The 20,267-nt window shown below is 38.4% G+C and overlaps 1 protein-coding gene across 4 annotated transcripts in view; it reads left to right on the top strand.

Moving 5' to 3' along the window:
* GRM1 (glutamate metabotropic receptor 1) overlaps positions 1-20,267 on the top strand; it is a 181,290-nt gene that overhangs the window by 122,438 nt on the left and 38,585 nt on the right. For all 4 annotated transcript variants that reach the window (XM_040553072.1, XM_040553073.1, XM_040553074.1 and 1 more), the window contains exon 4: positions 17,024-17,270. In XM_040553072.1, the coding sequence (XP_040409006.1) occupies positions 17,024-17,270 (247 nt within the window). The remainder of the gene's footprint in view (positions 1-17,023; positions 17,271-20,267) is intronic.

Here is a 20,267-nt window from a genome sequence, read left to right as displayed (position 1 = left end):
AGAAGATACTCTTCTCAACACAACAAGATTCAAGCCTAGAATTTTTCTTGTAAATAGAAAAGAGATTTTTGTATGATCTTCTCTTGTAGTTTCTTTGATTTCTAGAAGGCCAAAACCAGTACCAAGTTACTTTTCTTCAACTGTTTATGCCACTAATGTATTTTCAGTGTTTTCCATTTAGTAACTACATACTTCAGGAAACCGAGCATGTCCTGCATCTTTGTATGGACCGCTGACTCAATGGGAGGTTTAGAACTTCACACCATCCTTCATACCCTTCAGATGAAAAGTCAGAACAGAGTAGTCCATTTTAACATGAGCAGAAAAAAACTACTTCTGAATTTGAGATGCTAAGAAGCTACCTAGCTCAGGATGGACCTGACAGTGAGTTTCCTTAGTGCTCAACCTCAGCACTGCTCCAAGCAGCAGTCACAACTTGTCTCGGTTCATCAAACTCAGTTGTTTCAACATTTTGAAGATTGTATGCTGACAGCAACATTAGGTGATAGACTGTACCTATCAAGTGACAAACACCCTTCCAACAGCTCTGTAGGATGTTTTCTGCTCTCTGATCTGATAGAAATAGCCTGAATAGAAGTTCTTTTCTCCCCACAAAAAGTGGGGACAGTGACAAATGTTTCTCTGTTGGACTTGGCGAGCCCACATAGACCAGAGTTAAATGCAATTCTCACACGGAGAGGGTGTAGAACTCAGTACAGTTCAATCACTTGTGTGGAGGTCTAACTGCTGATTTACAAAATGCCTGCTCACCTCTTGGCAGATAATACAATGGCTGCCATTTGTGTGAACTGGGTGAGATGAGTACTCCTCTGCACCACAGGAGACAGTTATGAAATTGGTTATGGAACTGATACAAACATCAGATTATGCTCACAGCAGTTCATCTGCTGGGACAACAAAATACATTGGCAGGCAATCAGCACAGACATTTTTCAACAGAGTGAAGTGAAACAAAGTGGGCAATTCATGATTCATTCATTGATTCAATTGATCTTTGAGGAGAAGGATTATTTGTCTGTGAACCTATTTGTGGCAGACAAGAACAAGAAATGTAGATTTTTTTTTTTTTAATTATTCCAAAGGAGATTGCAAGCCAAGTTCCCTTGGATGATTACTCATACCTTGGACATGCCAAAAGGATTGCTTTATCTGCTAATTCCTGTCTGGGTACAACAGAAAGACAAGCAATCAGATTGAGTGCAGCCAAAGTCACAGAATTACATAATCACTAAGGCTGGAAGGTAGCTCAGGAGCTTCAGAACTTCTCTTCATCATGAACTTTTTCTCAAGACCAATTTTAGTTTTGATTAATTTATATGAGATGGCATGGAGCCCTAATTTTCTCATATAGTAAGCAAAACACTTTAGGCTATGTACTTCATTGTTTTTATCCTTTGCAGAAAGCATGAATGCATTTCTACTGAGAGCTGATTTGAGTAGTTCTCGGAATGTTTAAGGTTATGTTGTGTACTGGAGAAATTAAATCCAGCAGATGTTATTAGAACTCATTCTGCTGTGTCAGAGGTGTCCATAGGCGCTTCTCTGAGAAAATTCCTTTAATCCTATAAAGCTCTCTCACAGAGCACCTCATAGAGCAATAGAATCAAGCTATTGACATATCATGACTTCTTCAAGATCTGTTGTACTTTATGTATCCTGACTCACCCTTCCTAACCACTGCTTTGGATTTCTATCGTACTTTTATACTGTGGAGTAGAGAAGCAGATGTAGTTCTTTCTTTATGTTCTCAGTATAAGGCAGGAGATCTAAGCTTCATCCCACAGAAGGGGTCAAAACTCTCTGATCTCAATCTCTTGGGCACCTATAATGAAGCATATTAAGGACAATTTATCTGAAAGAACTATGGCTGCTACACTTTTTAGTCAAGGCTTTTTTAAAGCAGATAAGACAGGAGAGCTGGAGGCTCATTTTATTTCCCAGACAAAGTAACAGATGGCTTTTAAGGTTTAAAGAGGAGGAAGTTTAATAATGTCCTTATATGTGATAAATCATAGGCATAATTAAGAGAAGACATTACCTGCAGTCAGGTTTTTGTTCATTTGCTCCCAGCTTATTTTTTGAAGAAAGTAGCTTCATTTATCCAATATTATATATTTCCAAAAATTTTAACCAGGCTGTCAATCAAAATACAATCACAATATCTATTTTTCTTCTTTTGGAATCCATGAAAAAATTAGATCATCATCAAATAAAGGAAAGGAATAGTATACGTATGCCATTGTAACAGCACAGAAGACAGTTTACAGAACATATTCGTACTATAGTGGGATATCACAAAAGTTTTCTCACTCTAATATTTACATGTACATTTCCCATTATGGATTTTAACAGTCAAAGTTCCCACTTCTGGGATTAAAACAATCCTCATGTAGGCTTGTGACATTCAGCCTTCTCCATTACATGAGTAAACCGACGGAGCTGCAAAGGAACAGGACATATGAATCGTGCTCCCTGGTGCCTCCTCTGTGCTCCTGTCTGCTGTGCCTGGAGAGAGACAGGGGCACTCCTGGCTGCTCAGACTGTCACAGACGCTTTGAACTTGTACCTGCAGTGTGGGGAGGACAAAAGGACACAATTAAAATTAATTGACTTCTTCCTAGAAATCAATTTTTTGTGCAGTTCACGCATCAGACCAATTACCCTAGATATAAGCATTTAACCAAATCTGTAAGTAAACCTGATGAAATAATAATTCTAACTGATCAGAAAACAAGGCCAGCTGCCTTCCGTCAGCCCTCCTGGTATTTTATTAGATTGTTTCTTCCCTTTTCTCATTTACCTGGAGGTGGAAAGTTGTTAAACTCATCTAGCTGTTTTACAGGTTTTTGTTACTGGCATTCATTACCCCATAAATACAGGTGCAAAGGAGATACAGCAGGATCTAATGTGTAGGTGTGCACCCATACACTCACACATCTGGCTGCACCCCAGAGATACTCTTTGTGCACAAGGATATTTGCTGAAAAATAGGCAATAGAATTCTTAAAATGAACAGGGTCCTCTTAATAGATCTTGGGTGAACAGTGGTGTAAAGAACAATAAGTTATGAGCCAGAGTAGTATAACGTGAACCATAAAAATTACAAACCTTCCTACTAGAATAAACTATACTCATATCCATAAGGAGAATAATCTGATGGAAGATGCATGCTCCAAAGAGTAGGGCTGCCAGAACAAACTGCTGCTTTTCCACTCATACTGGGAGGACCTGGGAAGTGCAGAACTCTGCCAGTGTGGAAGGAACAGGGGAAAAATAATGAAAACAGCTTCTTGAGCTAGGCTGGGCTACTGACTGATCCAGAGAGGGCTACTGCAGCACAGCAAAGTGTGAGATGATGATTTCCAGAGGTATCTTTCAGCTTGGATTTTTATGATTTGTATAGTAGGAAGCAACTTTGGAGGAATCTGCAAGTTCAAACCTTTAATTTAGTTCTTGGTTCAAACTCAGCTTTACAGGGACAGAAACTCAGGGCTATTCCCTTCAAAGCAAAAACACTCTATGCAGCATGTTATGCAGTGTGTCATCTACTTTCTGCAAAAGCCAGTTTGTTCTGCCTGTTTTTCCAGGCTTATTTTGTCTAGGAGTTCACATCACAAGGACCAGTTGTCCTATGAAATCCCAAGTACTTTAGTAATTTGCTTTTGGCTGGGCTAGATAGACCTTTTTTTGCTGCATTGTCATGTCTGGCTACACTGAGGAGAAAAGGAGGTGCACTAAAATGAATGCTTTTGAAATTCTTTCAGATCTGAAAGACCAACTTCTGTTTTTTTAAATGCATGAATAAAGATTAGGCCCACTTATTTTGTCTTCTGATTTCCTTAGCTCTAGTTCGCTACTAATCAGTGCTGCATTGTCCTTGTGCAGACGTCACTCAGAAGCATCTAATCTTAGCTTTGCATTAAAATGAATTTTTTCTGTGATACAGTACTTGAACACAACTCTGGGCATATGTCCAGTCGGCTTGTTAGGGGGAAAACATAGTGGATCTTTGTGATCTGTGCATGTGTGATTAATGCATTGCATATTGCAAGAGTTGCAAGGAAATATCTGGATATCTCTACCAGTCATTTGAAACCCACCCTTAATTTAAAAAGAAAACTGTGAGTGTGCTCTGCTAAATTATATGATCCAGCTAGGTTCTGGTTAGTGTGGCTGACACCGCTTTGCTCACCCCCAGTGCCAGAGCAGCTGCAGCAGCTGCCTTTGATCGCAGGAGACAAGAGCAGTCTCTGAGGGCAACTGTGGCTGCAGGGCTGCAGCCTTGCCTGCGTGGGCAGCAGTTACCTCGCACATGTGAAGTCCACCCATCAGCATGCAACCTTGTGGTCCTAGGAAGCCAGTCCCACAAACAGGAGGTTTCTTGTGTGAGGAGATGGTATATTTAAAATAAAATAAAAAAAAATCAGTAAATGTGGGGAATTTGGTGATACACATTGGTGTTCACATTAATTTATTTTTGGTAAGTTAATGATGGTGTTCTTAATACCACCTTAATGTTAAGAACAGAAATGAGGAAAAAGTGGTTTGTTTTTTTCATGGTAATAATAAAAGAAAAAGAAAACCACTAGTACTGGCTGATGAGAGATACACTGTGTGGTGGTTTTACCCAGCTGGGCAGCTGAGCTCCACCACAGCACTCTCTCACTTCCCCTCCTTAAAGGGAAAGGGGGAGAAAATACAATGCAAAGGGCTCAGGGGTTGAGATAAGGACAGGGAGATCACTCAACAGTTATTGTGACAGGCAAAACAGACACAGCATAGGGAAATTAATATAATTTATTACATATTACTAACAAGCTAGAGCAGTGAGAAACAAAAATCAAACTACAAACACCATCGCCCATCCACCCCCATCTCTACCTCCTCCACCTGAGTGGCACAGAGGAACGGGGAATGGGGGCTGTGGTCAGTCCCTAACACTGATAAATATTAGGTACCTCTCCTGACTGTTCTTCAGACTCACACAGAACCACTGGAATTTAAATTAGGAAAAGATCTGTTAGGCCAGCCACTCTGTGCCTGCCAGCCACAGAGTCTCCTACCGTGTATGAAGTACTTCGTCCAATGTTAACATGTGTTATTGACCCACACCTTTGACGGTCTTGGGATCTCATGCCCATACACTGACAACTGGAAACTAAAACTTAGTTATTTACAGGTCTAGATCAATGAACTGAGAATAGTTTATGCAATTTTTTCTGTTTTGCCATCTCCATGTCAGATTGGAGCAGAGATCTCCAGAGAGAATAGGTTAAAGAATAACATGTATTTTATTATTTTCATCATATTTTTCTACCCTGATGTAAAGACTGTGATTAGTAGTTTGTGTGTTGTACTGGTGTAGAATATTTAACATATAATGATACTGGATTCTCGTTAACTTCTTTGCCCTGTTCAGTGGTAATACCTTCTATGCTTTATATGAAGGTTGCTTGTTTTCTGTTCTGAGCCTGCATTTTCCAATGAACATGCTCAAAATTAGGCTCCTGAAGTGCACACTCTGAGACCTAGATAAACTGGCCTGATTTTAAAGGTACTGATCTCCCGTAATTCCCATGGAAGTCAACAGCAACTAGAGAAGTTCAGGTATTAATCGCATCAATTAATTAGTTGCCTGAGTATGTATTCAGGTTCCTAATTTAAGTATCCAGGATGGTTAATGTTCTGAAAGCTGCAGCACAATTACTGAGTTTTGTCTTCCTCTTGCAGACAAAGTCTCAGGCTTTGTATGAATAGCATGACACTTGAAATTTAATCAGTCCTGTTTCCTGTCCTTTTCATTTGCTCCTTCTCTGTATGCTATAATAGGATATCTGTAAGGGCATCTGACTCAACAATTTCATTTATTAATGGTGAAAATCATGATTGAAGCTAGCCAAATAACATCAAAATCTGCAAATATTTCTTTAGATTTCTAAATTAGTTTGTGTGCTCATTCCTGTCTCCTGTAAGAGTAGCAGCAACTTATTATCTGCTAGACTTGTTCCAAATAACAGATCTGTTAAGAATAGTAGTTCTAAATATGTCTTTAATGGAGTATGCGAGTAAGGCAACAAGGTTACATAGTTACCTGAGGGAGAGGGTAAAACTGAAGGTTGGGTTTTCTCTTTTTTTTGAAATCATTTCTCCACAGGTCATTTAGAAAATGTTCTCTGTAGAATCCAGCCTTTAGGAAGACTGTGTCAGGATCTAGGATGGCAATAGAGGAAGAAGTTAGCTGAGCAATTTGTAAAGAAAGCAAGAAAAGCAGATGCATTCAAGGTCTCTGTGATAATAACCAATCATATTAAAATGGTGCCTGAGGCTTTGAGAGCATATTGAGGGCATTCGTGGAGCCCTGCAAAGTCTGAAAAAGGGGCTCGGAGACAGGTTATGGTTGAACTGCGAATGACAGCAGCAACTACAGAATATGCAGTAGGAGTAACAAATTGAATTCCCTGCTGTCATATTGCCAAGAAATAGGACAGGAGAAAATAAAAGAATTGAAACAAACGAACAAAAAGCAGTCAAAGAATGTCTTGGGATGGGGGATTGGGATGCCAGATCAGAGTACGGCTTGTTCTGGATCAGACAGGGTAAATGGCCTCCTTTCCATTCATACTGTTTGTGAATCTTCCATTAAAATAATTGTTATTGCATATGTCCTTTAAAATCTAAGGTTGAGCTTGGCTGTTCAAATATCTTTGTCAGCATTAAATTTTAGTCAGTTAATGAAATAATAAGATGGATTTCAGATGCTATATCTGGATTTGAAATCAGTGTCTTTGCTGATTACACGTACAAACCATTCAATCAGGGAACAACAACAACAAAAATCTGCTTGCATATATTATTCCTGCTTATAAGATGAAATATTCATTTCTAATTAAAATAGGAGCTGAGAAATAATGACTTGTTGTAGAAGTTAAAAAATAATCTCAAATAAATAATAGAATATGCTGTGGTCATTTTGCAGGCAGTTTGTACACTGTCCAGCTTTTAAGAAAAACAAATTAATCATAATAATTATTTGTCAAGCTCTCATAATAATTACTGTCTGTCTCTAAGAAAGGCACTGGAATCACTTCAGTTTATCTCCTATGTTGCCTATTTCTATAATAAACTTGTCAATTAGTGTTATTAACAAGCACAGTGTTAATGTCCTAACTATCTGCATTAGAGTAGGTTTTTTTTTAAGCCTAAACTGCTTCCAACTTGATGAATTCCCCAAGTTCAGAATCGCAAGTAGAGTTTTATTGATTTCTAGTTTTAAGACTTGAGTATAATCATTCATTATATTTGGGTATTTGATCATAGCTACTAATAAGTCACTGTAATTTCTTGACAGATTTCTGGTCAATTCCATGAGTCTTCCAATAGTTGATCACAGTATTTTATTTGGTGATGAATGACCAGAAGGTAGAAGGGCCACATATAGATGTTCTTCTAACCATTCAGTAGGTTAAGTATCTACAGCTCACACTGTTCATGATAGAATTAATTCCAATCATTATCACTAGAATGTGCATAAAAAATGAAAGTTCATTTTTATGTGCATTATGGGAGTTGTATGTATTGTCTCAATTTGGCTCATAAAGGCAGCCATGAAAAAGGTGGCACATAAATACAAAGTAATGTTTCTTTTCAAACCATTTGAACTGATGCTAAAAGATCTGACCTGTGTTTACCTGGGAGTCCAAGACACAGAAATTGATTTATCTCAAATAAAAACAATTATTTTCCTCGGTTGTTTTCCAGTCTATTAATTCCAAAGTACTGGAATTAAGATAATAGCCTAAATGAGGTAATCAATAACCTTAAAAATTAACCTTCTTGTCAATTTTTGGTAATGTTCCTTCACTACTGGACATTATGTGAATTGAATTTCTCAAGCTGATTGCCTCGCAAGGACACACACAAAGGTCATGAGCATGGATCCTTTTTATTTGGGGGGGGGGGGGGTTAAGGCAGACAGTTTTTCTTTTTCCCTTCACTGAGCTATACTCTGTACATCTATCAGTCCATTTCATTAAAAAAACAGTCATCACTGCAGTGCTATTTCATGATGGTCATTCTACTAAAAGCTAGGAACAAAGAGAAACGGTGCAAAGATTTCTTGCTAGGTCTTTGACAGCTTATAGGAGTGGATATGTACAGTCGTGTCAGAAGAGGTTTCAAACACTGCCTTGCAGATGTGTTTAGAGGAGAAAGAATCTTGGCAAGTCATCCTCATATGGCCATATACCCTATTTTTTTTCTTCAGTAAAAGTCTTTGTAACATCAACAGAATTTTAACCCAGAAGGAAGAAACAGAGAGGCTTTGGGCCATACTGTCATCCCCAACAGAAGCCTTATTAGGCTGTTGAGCTTCTCTCAATCCATCTGGTGTAAGTATTTATCTCCAGACCTGTATTTAACACCACGTGCCATATTCATTAATTTGCAGAGAAAGTTCTCTCCTAGTTATCCAGCTTTCTGCTTATGTTCCTCTTGCTATAAATACTTTCTGTGGCCATGTATCCTTGCAACTTTTTTTTTTTTTTTTTTTTTTTTTTTTTTTTGTGTGTGTGTGTGTGTGACCAGTTTCTTTTAGCTCTTACTGGCAGTAACAACCTTTCCGGGGGCAGCCCTCTCCTGGTGTGGCTGCCATGCAGGCAGCTCTGCTGTTGGCATGGCCCTTAGGTAGCATGTTATATTTCCTTTTGAGCCCTTTCTTTTCTGCTAGCCAACACAAGAGAGAACAGGCAATGCAGATTTATGGAGAAAGGGAAAAAGAACTTTTTCTCCACTGCAGGCCTGTTTTTCACTCCCCTGCCTCCCTCTCCAGTGACGCAGTGCTGGCACAGTCACGCTGCTAGCTGCTCAGAGGTCTCCAGCTTCCCCCTAGCCTCTCCCAAAGCCAGAGAAAGGCTGCAGCACTGCACATCATCTGGGAGTGTCAGTGAATGTATAATAGCTCACCCAGGCATGCTTGCTTGCTCACCCGAGCACTGTCACATACAGACATCAGGCACGGCCCCGCTTCCTCTTCGCGTGAAGCTGCAGCCAGCCTTTGGGAAAGCCTTTGGGAGCCTAGCTCCTGCGGGTCAGTAAAAATGAGATGTAAAAGGAAAATTCTCTCTGCTCTCTTGGGCACAGGCACATTGGAACACGGGTTTGTCATCTCCCACAATGTGAGCATGAGTTATGTGCATTGTCACTTGGTGTTTACATCTTAAATCTGCTTTTCCTGGAGTCATATGGCTGTGTGAGAGTCTGAATGTCCATAGAGAGAGGCAGAAAAGGCAGGGAGGGGAAGGGAGCTTCAGACTCCTGTGTCTGCTTAGCAAAGTTTGCAGACTGTGGAAGACAATAGCAGTTAGGAGATCTGCTTCCTATTGTTTTGCTCCTAAGTTGTGTTGTGTAAGGGCCGGACCTGTGAGTTCAGCATTGGCTCAGGGCTGGCAGCACTGCTCAGTCCCCTGCCCAGAGCCTAGTGACTCTGAGACTCTCCTGCATCTGATTAATGAGTGAGTCAGCAGCTTGTGCAGACATTTCCCCTCATAATATTTCAGCTTCACTGTGGCACTGTCGTATTTGTGTATGCCAGCCTTATTCTAGAGTCTTTGACACTAAGCTCTTAAAGCCCTGATGTGCTTACATAACATGATATGGAGAACCAAGAAAGTAAATTTAATTAAAAATTTCCCTACTGCTTCTAACACACAGGGAGAGACAAAAGGAAGACACGTCTTTTTGAACACTGAAGGATAATGTGGCTTCCTTACAAAAACAGGCAGGGAAGCTGAAGACACTGATGGTGTATAGTGTGTCTAAAAAGAGGACCGATCTTTTAAGGTTTAAGTGTTAGACATCTGAACCAAAGAGGAACCTGCGCCTGTTGATGGCTGAATTCTTATTATGGTTTTCTTTAGTGATTGAGTTGATATCCATGAAAGATATGTAGGTGAAAGTAAGGGAAAAAAAGACCCTCATATATTCACCAGCTCAGCTTTATTCCAGGAGAAAAAAGGTCATTAGTTATTTGTCTAAATTTGCTAGTGAAAATATATAACTCCTTGCACACAGCTTTTGCTGCAGTCAGCATCCAGTTAATGCCTTGGCCTTTGAATTGTTTTCACTTCTCTCTGTAGTTTTATCTAAAACTAGAAATACACCAATCCCAATTAAAAGGCAACTTTCACCAGGCGTAGCAGTAGTATCTGGGAGACCCATAGGTTTCCTTGTGCTCAAAAAGAAAATAGCAGAGTATCTCAACTGGTAACTGTAATCGTATCCTAGCTTTTCATGGAAAAAAATGCATCAAATATAACTGCATGAAGAGAATCTCTTTGCTTGGGGAAATAAAAAACATTTAAAGAATGGAAGCGAAACCTTTCTGATTTAATGACAGCCTGAAAATGAAGTCTGCAACCCTGTGAACTCCATTTATTGCTTCATGAGTACCGTAAAATTTCCAATGTTTATTGGTGTGTTTTCAAATCAAACCCTCACATTGTAAGATATTCCCCCTCTCTTACCTGCCCTGGTGAAAGCTTTCTGTACTCTTGCCAAATGGCAGAGCCACTTGCTATTCTATTGAGAGCACTGCACTATTTTGTATAGGTTGGTGACAGGAGGCAGTTAGGGAAAGATCCTTTTTCTTAAATAATACTTCCTTCCTGACCCTTACCTGACAAGTAGTAGAGTTTCATCCAGTCAAACAAATAGTTTACATTACAATGGGAATCAATTACCTGCTTTATCTTGTGTCTTTTTGATAGCTCTTCTACCATCCTTCCTGTGTGTCCTATCAGTCAGGACCCTCTCATCTCGCTGTATTTAGTTGCTTCTTGAACTTGCTTCCCTGCTGCAAACATGCGGACATCAACGTGGGAAGTGACCATTACACATATGGTCTGCTTTTGTTTGAAAACAATAAAAGAGCTGCTTTCTGGGGGCAGAAACCATACTTGAAAAAATAATTTACTATGATAGGATTATCTGTTGTAGGTTAAATGAAACATTTATTATGGTCTGTGGCAAATTTTTCAGTCTATCATTCTGTCTCATGAAAATTGCAAGTAATTTTTAAATTCAGATTGAAACAAAGCCTTTTATTTTCTTATCCTATTTTTGGTTGGTGAAACAAACAAACAAAATCAGTTTTGCACAAATTTCCAGCAGTCGTATTAGCTTGTACATAGAGCCACCAAGGTCATTGAGACAGTCCATTACAATAATCTAAGCAAAGCCTGCAGCCCTGATCCACAATTACTTGTTCTGATCACTCACTAACATTTATTGGCCTCTCCTTCTCAGGCAGGCAGCTACAGCTGGAATTGCCTGGATAACAGGCAGTTACTTTTGAAAACACAACTTCAGATTTTTATTTATTTATTTTTTTTTGTAGCCGCTTATTTGATTGTGGGCTGAAACAGATGGGCATTTGGATGTTTTTGTATACAACAAATAACTTTTATGAATCTGACTTCTTAGCTCTAACTACATTTGGACTTAATGAGAGCAGTGGAGTCAACAAATTCCTCTCTATACCATCAATAGATGAAGATTTTATTCAGATTCCTTTGCCATATAATATTAATGAACAGAATGCATTTGCTTTTAAAAAGATGATATGCAGAGAAAGCCATTTAGTGTGCAGGTTGTGAACACATCGTCTCTATACTAATTACAATTAGAGGCATTATAAACTTTAGTAACCATTTTGCAATGCCTTAAGGTGAATTTTGTTAAATAATTATATTGTTATCCTTGTTGCTAGATAACATAAGAGATGTTATAAATAGAACGTGAGAAAGAAAGAACTGGCAATATTTGTAAAATACCTGAACCCATAATGCCAAATGAGCTTAAACAAAAGAAGCCTTTTGCAAAAGTTATTTAATAGAATCTTAATTTGGCTCTTAATAACATGATAAATAACAAAATAAAATAATCCCAATAAAGGAAAAGAAAAAATATACAAGGAATATGTGACAAAAGAGAAATGTAGAATTAATTGCATTTTCTCTCCTATGTGTCCAAAGATAAAGCTCTAATTAGATAGTTATGCATCTAAATAAAAGTGCCCTATTTTTTCCAAGGAGACAAATATCCTAAAATTCATTAAAACAAAAACAAACAAAAAAAATTGAGCTAAGTCTGTTCATCACCTTTCACGTGCCGTTTAGTTGCCAAAATAATCTTTAGCTGCTACTGTTAGGGACCCAGATTTGAAATGACCTAACTTTTCAGCATGTTGGCCTTCTGCCCTGCTCCCTGCAAGATCCTATGGCACAAATTTGGTGGGGTCCAAGTTTGTCAGGTCTTCTCTTATAAGACACTGCAAGATATGTGACTTCCATTATTTGCCAAGGGCATGTTATGTCACTCACAAACTTGTACAGAGCCAGAGGGTCATGTTTGCTCGGAGTCATTGGTAAGGCAGTGCATGTTGGGACTGAAAGAGAGGATAGGAGATCTGCCTCCATGATTTCTCCAACACATGGGGACATTTGCTGCAAACCTGGGTACCGCTCTACCAGATCATGGAGTTACCATGATCTGCTGCCTGGCATCTTGTCAGGGAAGCACTCTTCAGTCTTTGGCGTGGCTTTGTGCCAGGTTGTTTCGCACACAGCCCAAGTATGGCAGACTTCTTTTTTTCATCTTCCCAGGGAAATTTAGCCCTGGTTGTACTTCCAAAATAATTTCTTTGCTTAAATGAGCACTCATATTGAAAGTAGCCCCCCACCACACAACTGGCAATAAAGCTAAAATCTCGTACGGTTTACCCACAAAGCATTTCAGTCCTGGGAAGGACCATTACAATTGAAGAAGGCAGTGTATACCATTTCTAAGACCTTCATCCTTCTGTCATGACTGCCAGAAAAGATGACAGCTTTCATAATAGTACTAACTGGACCAAGAGAACAAAATATCTTTTTATATGATATTAAATATTCAGCATATGACAGTTCGTTTTGCAGTCTGCAACAAACTATAAAAATATCTGCTTATTCCAGATCAAACATTATCATTTATAACAATTTTATTCAACAGATTTTGTCTTTTTATTCCAATCAGGAGTCATCTGTGAACAGATTGTGTTCTTTATCAAATGTGCATATTTGTTCAAAATTTACCAACTGGCTAGGTATTGATCCGATTCTCCAACCAAAATGTTTTTACATTTCTTTCCATCCCAAATTCCTTCCTGCCCTAACCTTTCTGAGGACCACAAACAAGTAATCATTCGTGCTTAATTTCTTGTTGAATATTAGTGTAGGCTTTTCCTGTCTTTACCTTCTACCTTAAAGTTTATGTCACTTCTAGCCCTCATTAGGTAGTATAGTTTTTCTTAATTTCAGTTTATCAAGTGAGATTTGTATGAGTACCCTCTCTGCTCTTGAGAACACCAATAGTTGCACACCTACTTCACAGCAAAGGCATTAGACTGTATTCATGGTTGCTTTACATTCAGCTCCTTGTAAGTACCTACCTGGAGATAATATTAGTTAATTTTGAGGCACGTTACAGTAAAAGGAAAGACTAACAATTTGTTTCATGAGATTTTATTCTGTCCTGCATCTACTTAGGTATTACATTTAGATGTGCTGGGAGCATTTTTCAGTTGTGTACAGTCAGGGTGTTTTTTGATGTTGTGATTTTTTTTTTTTTTTTAAAGTAGACTATGTGTGTATAGACTCTCTCTTTTTTTCATCTTTCATATGATGACTGACAAATAAAAGAGAATAAAAACAAAACTTTGATAAGAAAAAATGACCCAAACCTTTGAGGAATTGTTTAAAGGAAATTATTAAAGGAAGATTTACATTGCATCCAATACAAAAATAAGTAAGCGTGAAATTTAGGACACCTGAATACTTCAATGTCATTCAAAAAGGTAATGGCCTAATTCAAGTGATTTCAATTTATCTGATATTAACATGACTTACAATTTTTCTTTGCTTAGTAAAAACTAAGGTCCCTTGAAAATATAAATAAATAAGAAAGGTAACAAAATACTTTTCTATTTTTAATGTTAATTCACCCTAGTGTTCAGGTTAGTTTTTGTAGATCAGTGATATTTTTGAGAGAGAAGTAAAAGTGAAAGTTTCACAGTCCAGAGTTCTGCTTTGCTCTTTTCAAAGACCCATTAAGGGAAAAATAGCAACTTTATAGACAAGGCTCATAACAAACAAAATATAGTTCTTGCGTTTCTTAAAAAGCTGTCCTGTGAAAGTTTAATTGATCATTGATTTCCTGTATTTTATCTCTGGCTAAACATAATTACATGATCTCACTTTCTTAAAAAAGCAGTTCTTACTTATTGTCGTAAGTGAATTTTTACAAGCCCAAATACATGAGTATATCAATAACTTATAATGGTGGAAATGAAATAAATTGGATTTTGCCAGCAGGAAGTTAAATTTAGATAAAGCATGACTTCTCATGGTAGATTTACTGTGAAATAGCTTATTTGCACATAGGGAATTTTATATTACTGGTCTGTGGACAATTCATTACCAGATGAGGCTTCTTATGTTACTTTCCACTAGAGTGCAACTATTTCTGCAAGTGCAGAAAGGCAGTCACCTCTGCAGTGAGGGGCTACGTTTCAAGCCTCAATGCAAGCTATTCACTCGTACTTAGTCGAAAGCAAATCCTCCCACCATCAAATATTTATTCTCTTTGGAGGTACGCACATTATATTGAAATATGAGAAACCAAATCTGTGCTTTGCTAAGGTCATACATACTTGAGGAAAATAGTCTCATTTTAAAACATTTCTACCTCTGGCAGCCATCTGAATGTTTGTCTCAGAAAAAGTATATGGATACTGCCATTATCTCCTGAAAGGGTCACTGAATATGTTCCTATACTTTTTTTCATTAATTGAGAAATTAGGAAGGCATCTCAGATAAACTCTCAGGTAGAAAACCATTGCGACCTCTTTTTGTCATTTTGTGATCTCTTCAGCTGCTGGCCACCAATAGGCTACCATGGCAGAGAACTGCAGTGCTGAGTTCAGGGTCTTTCCACCTCTCTTTCATGTCAGGATGGAGAACACATTCATTTTCTACATTCATTTTCCTCTACAGGAAGGCAGAAGCAGTGGTAAATTCACACTGTGTTAGTCCTAAGGGACTAATAAGCAGATAAAACAAACCTAGAGATAATATATTCAGACCACAAATAAACTAGTTTGGGGAACAAATGCCTAGACTGTGCCATGCGTACTGTAAGTGAGTAGTACATGCAGTGCCATAGTGTTTGTTTCCCTGGTTAAATATTCTGTCAGTGTACATATAAGGTTTCTATTCTCACTGTATTTTATAACATGGATCTGAATGGGGTGTGATTTGAATGGGAGTTACGAATCTTTTCCTGCAAGGAAAGTGGCAGATATGTTGCCTCTGGGAAATATTTATCTGGCTGCTCCTTGTTTGGTGGTGCTGGCAGTGAGCGCATCTCAGTGTGAGTAGCATACGAATCCAGTCAGTCAGATTATGTGTATTTTCACAATGCTTTCTTTCTTCACCATTACAACTGCTTGCCAAGCTCTGCTCATCTGGAAAATAGCTACTGAAGCAAGACTTCCTTGCCCAGTTGCAACCAATGTCCTGTGCAAGGGAAACCCAGAGAACAAAACCCAGAAATCCCTTTCTTCAGAATCTGTGCTAATCCCCAGGTGACCTTTCTGAGTTGTAGGGCAAACAAATGGAGAAGGCCTCCCAAATCTGAGTCTTTCCCAAGGATCAATGTAAGGATTGTCTTGATTACCTGCTTTGTAAGCCATACAATGTCTGCACTGGGAGAAGGAGCTGGTTTTTAACTTGAAAGTTTCAGTGAACTTGTAGTTTCTCCTCTTTTCTTCATATGAAAATGACAGCTACCTTCTCCAACCTGGCTTTGAGGAGTGTCAGTTAACACCTAGTCTCTCACACATCCTACTTTCCTAGCGCAGACAAGGTGTTACTTAGACAAAGTACCAGAGACTGGGTTGCAAAAGCCTGTTAACACTGCGTAACGTGGGAGGCCTACAGATGACAGCATCTTGCAGTTTTGAGCATATTGAAATTGGATGACTCAGGGGAAAAGAAACAAAACAGGGAGGTTTCTTACGCCCTCAGGACCCATGTGGTTTGGGTCCTCCGTGATTCGGGGTTGGCGCTGGCAGCGTCCAGCAGCTTGTGACAGGAAACTGGGGGACGGCCCTGGCTTGGAATGCAGCCACAAACGGCACCCTCTGGCAGGGCCTGAATGTTAGCAGATCGGGGCTAAAAGGGGAAAGCCTTCACTGCCACATTGTTCCTGATCAATGGACAGAGACTTCAATGCCAGCCCAGGCTGGATCTTCTAAGCCGCAATTACATAAAATGTCTCTTAGTGTGACCAGCTTTGTATGGCTCTCTGTAGTAATCCCAAATTGGCGCGCCTACTACTACTTTTATCTACCATGATTATTTCTGATAACTTGAGAAGTGATGCTGATTTATACTGTTTGCTTATTTACACTGAAACAGACATTACTATCTTGCCCCCCCCAAAAATGAGATTTCAAAAATAGTCTTCAAATGTGACAAAAAATCAAACTTTAAGCAAATTGCTTATAAAAATTGTACTAGATTAAATGTGTTATTCTGATGCTGGGCTGTTTAACCCTTTTATCCATAAATAACTTTGTGGAATGACAAGCAAAAATTCCAGAATGAACAAATTAAAGCTGACAATTTGATTAAAATGGGGTTTTCTAAAGAGCCAATTTCACTTTATTTCATTTTTTAATTATTGGTTTAATTCCTTGCTGGCACCTTGTTTATGTTTCTTAGATATGTAAAACTTTATAAGAGAAAAAGAAAACCTTTTTTTTTTTTTTTACTTCTCACTGCTTTTTCCATATTTTCTGTTATTCCATATTCCTTTTTTGTTTATAACTTTTTTTTTTTTTTTTTTTTTTTTTTTTTTTTTTTTTTTTTTTTTTTTTTTTTTTTTTTTTTTTTTTTTTAACAAACAGGCAATGAGAGCCTAGAAGAAAACTATGTTCAGGACAGTAAAATGGGATTTGTCATCAATGCTATATATGCCATGGCTCATGGACTCCAAAATATGCATCATTCCCTTTGTCCTGGACACGTTGGGCTGTGTGATGCTATGAAGCCAATCGACGGCAGCAAGCTGTTGGAGTTTCTCCTGAAGTCCACATTCATTGGTGTTTCTGGAGAAGAAGTTTGGTTTGATGAAAAGGGAGATGCCCCTGGAAGGTAAAGAGATTTTTTATCTCAACTAATTGTACCAGATGTTGGGAAGGGGGCAATGTTCCTGGATTTGGTGATGGAGATTTCTCTGGCTGCTTTGCTAAAAGCATGCATAGTGTGAGACAGAAACAGAGTTATCTGGGTTAGTCTTACTAGCAGGTAGGAATAACACTGGTAACACATGATGCATTGATAGCTACAGCTTGTACTGACTCAGGAGTTATAATAAACCCTGTAACATTTCTAGTGTTTTGGGAGAGGACGGACCATGTATCTCACAGACTTTTGGTGTTTAAGCTAGCACTGGGGCTCACCACCAGGGCTTTATTACGTAAAGGGCCTAATGCAGTTGCTTGGAATTTAACAAAGCATTTGCTTGCTGAGGTTTTGAAGGTAGGGCTGTAGAGCACATCCTTTTCCAACTGGATCTCAGCTACCCCAAGTGCCCTGGGAGACAGCCGTGCATCTGTGCCAGACAGTATTTAGTCTTGCTTGCTGAACTCCTGTGTGCTTTCCTTATCTTGCTTCAAATAAGCTCAGCTGTCCCAGAGTTCAAAGATAGGTCAGAATAGAACAGGATAAGTAATAGTGTTTGCCAGAAGGTACTGGGTTTCACTCATTTGGGGTCCAGTAAATTCCAGCTTTGCTAGCTGCTACTGTCTACCCCTCCCTAGCAGACACAATATGTACCCAAGCAATGAGAGAGACAGCAATTTTGTGGACTTGGACATCACCTTTGTTTCTCTTAAGGGAGCCAGCTGATAAATCTTTTCCTCTTCATTTAGGTCTGTGGACTCTGTCCAATTCTTTTAAGTGAGGCATCTCCCAGATGAATTTATTTATTTATTTGTTTTAAATAAATTTAATTCAGCTGCTGGTGTACATGATTCATTATTAACTGAATTCTACTCAGGGGTTACCTCATTTAAGTTAGTTTTGCTACTGAGTTATTAAAGTGTTATAAAAGACTCTCTCACTCCATCTTTGGGCTTATTGCATAAATGCATCTGGGTGCCAACACTGCACAAGGAGAGTGCTCTGGAATAAACAAGAGTGTGCAGCCTGGTGTATGCCTTCAAAGAGTATTTGCAAGACATGGTGGCCTTAAAGCAACTCTTACTCCTCTTGCTATCTTTTGTTATCAAAACTGACCAACTTTTTTACCATTTTCTATTTACATTTCTTGTTATATTAACACAGTATATACATTTAATCAGCTCATTACATTTAAAATAAGAAAAAACCTGGTCAGTTTGGTCTTGTTTCTCATAAAGTGCTGCATACTGTATTTTTTTTAGTCAAAGGTATAAATGAGCTAAGTCAGACTTTGAAACTAGAGGCAAGCAATTCCCTTACATTCTTGCACATACTTATTAACACAAATGTATAAATCAGATATTTGTACATATAGTTTAGATAATACTGAGAAAGTACTGTTTAGTATATCTTTAAACTTTGTATACACTATTTATCTCCATAAAAGCATTACTCCAGCTTTGCATATGCTGCTTTATCTAGTTTTTAGCTATGTAGTTTGATGTTTAGGTGTAATTTTCCAATTTTATCCCATATTATACATTATCTTGTAACCTGAGACTCCCATCAACTCTCATCAGTATAAATTCCAGAATTAGAACAAACAGTTCCCGAATTCAAAATATAGGAGGGTTTATATCAGGATATTTTCCAGAGTAGGTCAGGATGATAGAATTTCTCCCTTCTATCATTTTGGTCTGTAGCAAGGTTCATTTCTCTTGCTTTCCTGGCCTATTTAGAATTTGATGAGTTATTTTTGGTAGAGGTTTTTTACTTTTTTGTTGTTGTTGTTCTCATTTATATTTTCACAGCTGGAAAGTTAGCATTAGTTTGGGCAAGAGAATTCAGACAATCTTTTTGTTATTCATGCTGTAATCCTTGTATCAGTCTGTGGCATTTATATCTGTACAGCTGGTCCAATCTTTGTACACCAGCAGTAGTTTATGCCCATGTAGAACTGTATATATCAGTATGTCACTCTAGATTCATCCTAGTGTTTCTAGTGTCCCACACAGACAAGTTCATTGTGGGTAAGTGAATGTGCCACACCACTGTATCAATACCCCAAAGAACTTCTGTACCTCAGCAAAATGAAAAGCTATACGCCACATATGACACCTAAATAAGGCAGAGAGAGACAGATTTGGTTTGTCAGCTTTTCTATGCCAGTGAAAGAATGCATCATAAATATATACAAAGTTTTTAAATGTTTTGTTACTATATAATGTAAACAAATCAGCTTCACAAGATGGAATAAGGCAATGTTCCTTCTTAAAAGCCAGGAATTACTTGCAAGATCTGTAATGTTCTTTGAGCAACAGATCCTGATAACCTCCTGTTTATGCTTGTCATGGGTAGATCAGGTAGAGATGCCTGTAGTTATGCTTGGCTGACACTCATAAAATTTTATTTTGAATCCCTTACAGCTTTGTCAACATTTGACTTTCATAGAGTACATCCCATTTGCTTGCTCAATATTGATTATATCACCCAAATTCCAAGAAATGGCTGGAGAAGCTGTGAGGGATGCAGAAGTCCACACCACATCCTTCTTTGGGCCTGTGCAAGGGGCAGAGGACAGCCATGTATTTCAGGACAGAACATCACAAGTTCTTGTCTGTTCTAGGGTAACTGCCTACTTTTACCTTATGGCTAGTAGGAAGAAACTTACCCTTCAAGGACAAACAATGTGCTTAGGCCTCTGACCATAAAATGCTATGGGACAACTGACAGGAGCTGTCAGTGTCCAGCCCCAACGCTTGACCTTTCATGTATGGAGAAATGCTTGTGTTCACAAGCTAACAGAAGCATTGTTGTTCATTTTACCTTAACTAAACTTGGATATAGACCCATGTAACTCTACCCAGTAGCTGTTCTGGCTTCAAATCTGTTGAATCCATCAACTGCAATGCTTTGTGTAAATTATTAACGCATAGTGCAGAGACTTAAAACACATAGAGTCTATAA

This window comes from Cygnus olor, chromosome 3 (assembly GCF_009769625.2).
Source record: "Cygnus olor isolate bCygOlo1 chromosome 3, bCygOlo1.pri.v2, whole genome shotgun sequence".
NCBI classification, from domain to species: Eukaryota; Metazoa; Chordata; class Aves; order Anseriformes; family Anatidae; genus Cygnus; species Cygnus olor.
This window is presented reverse-complemented; position numbering and strand designations above follow the sequence as displayed.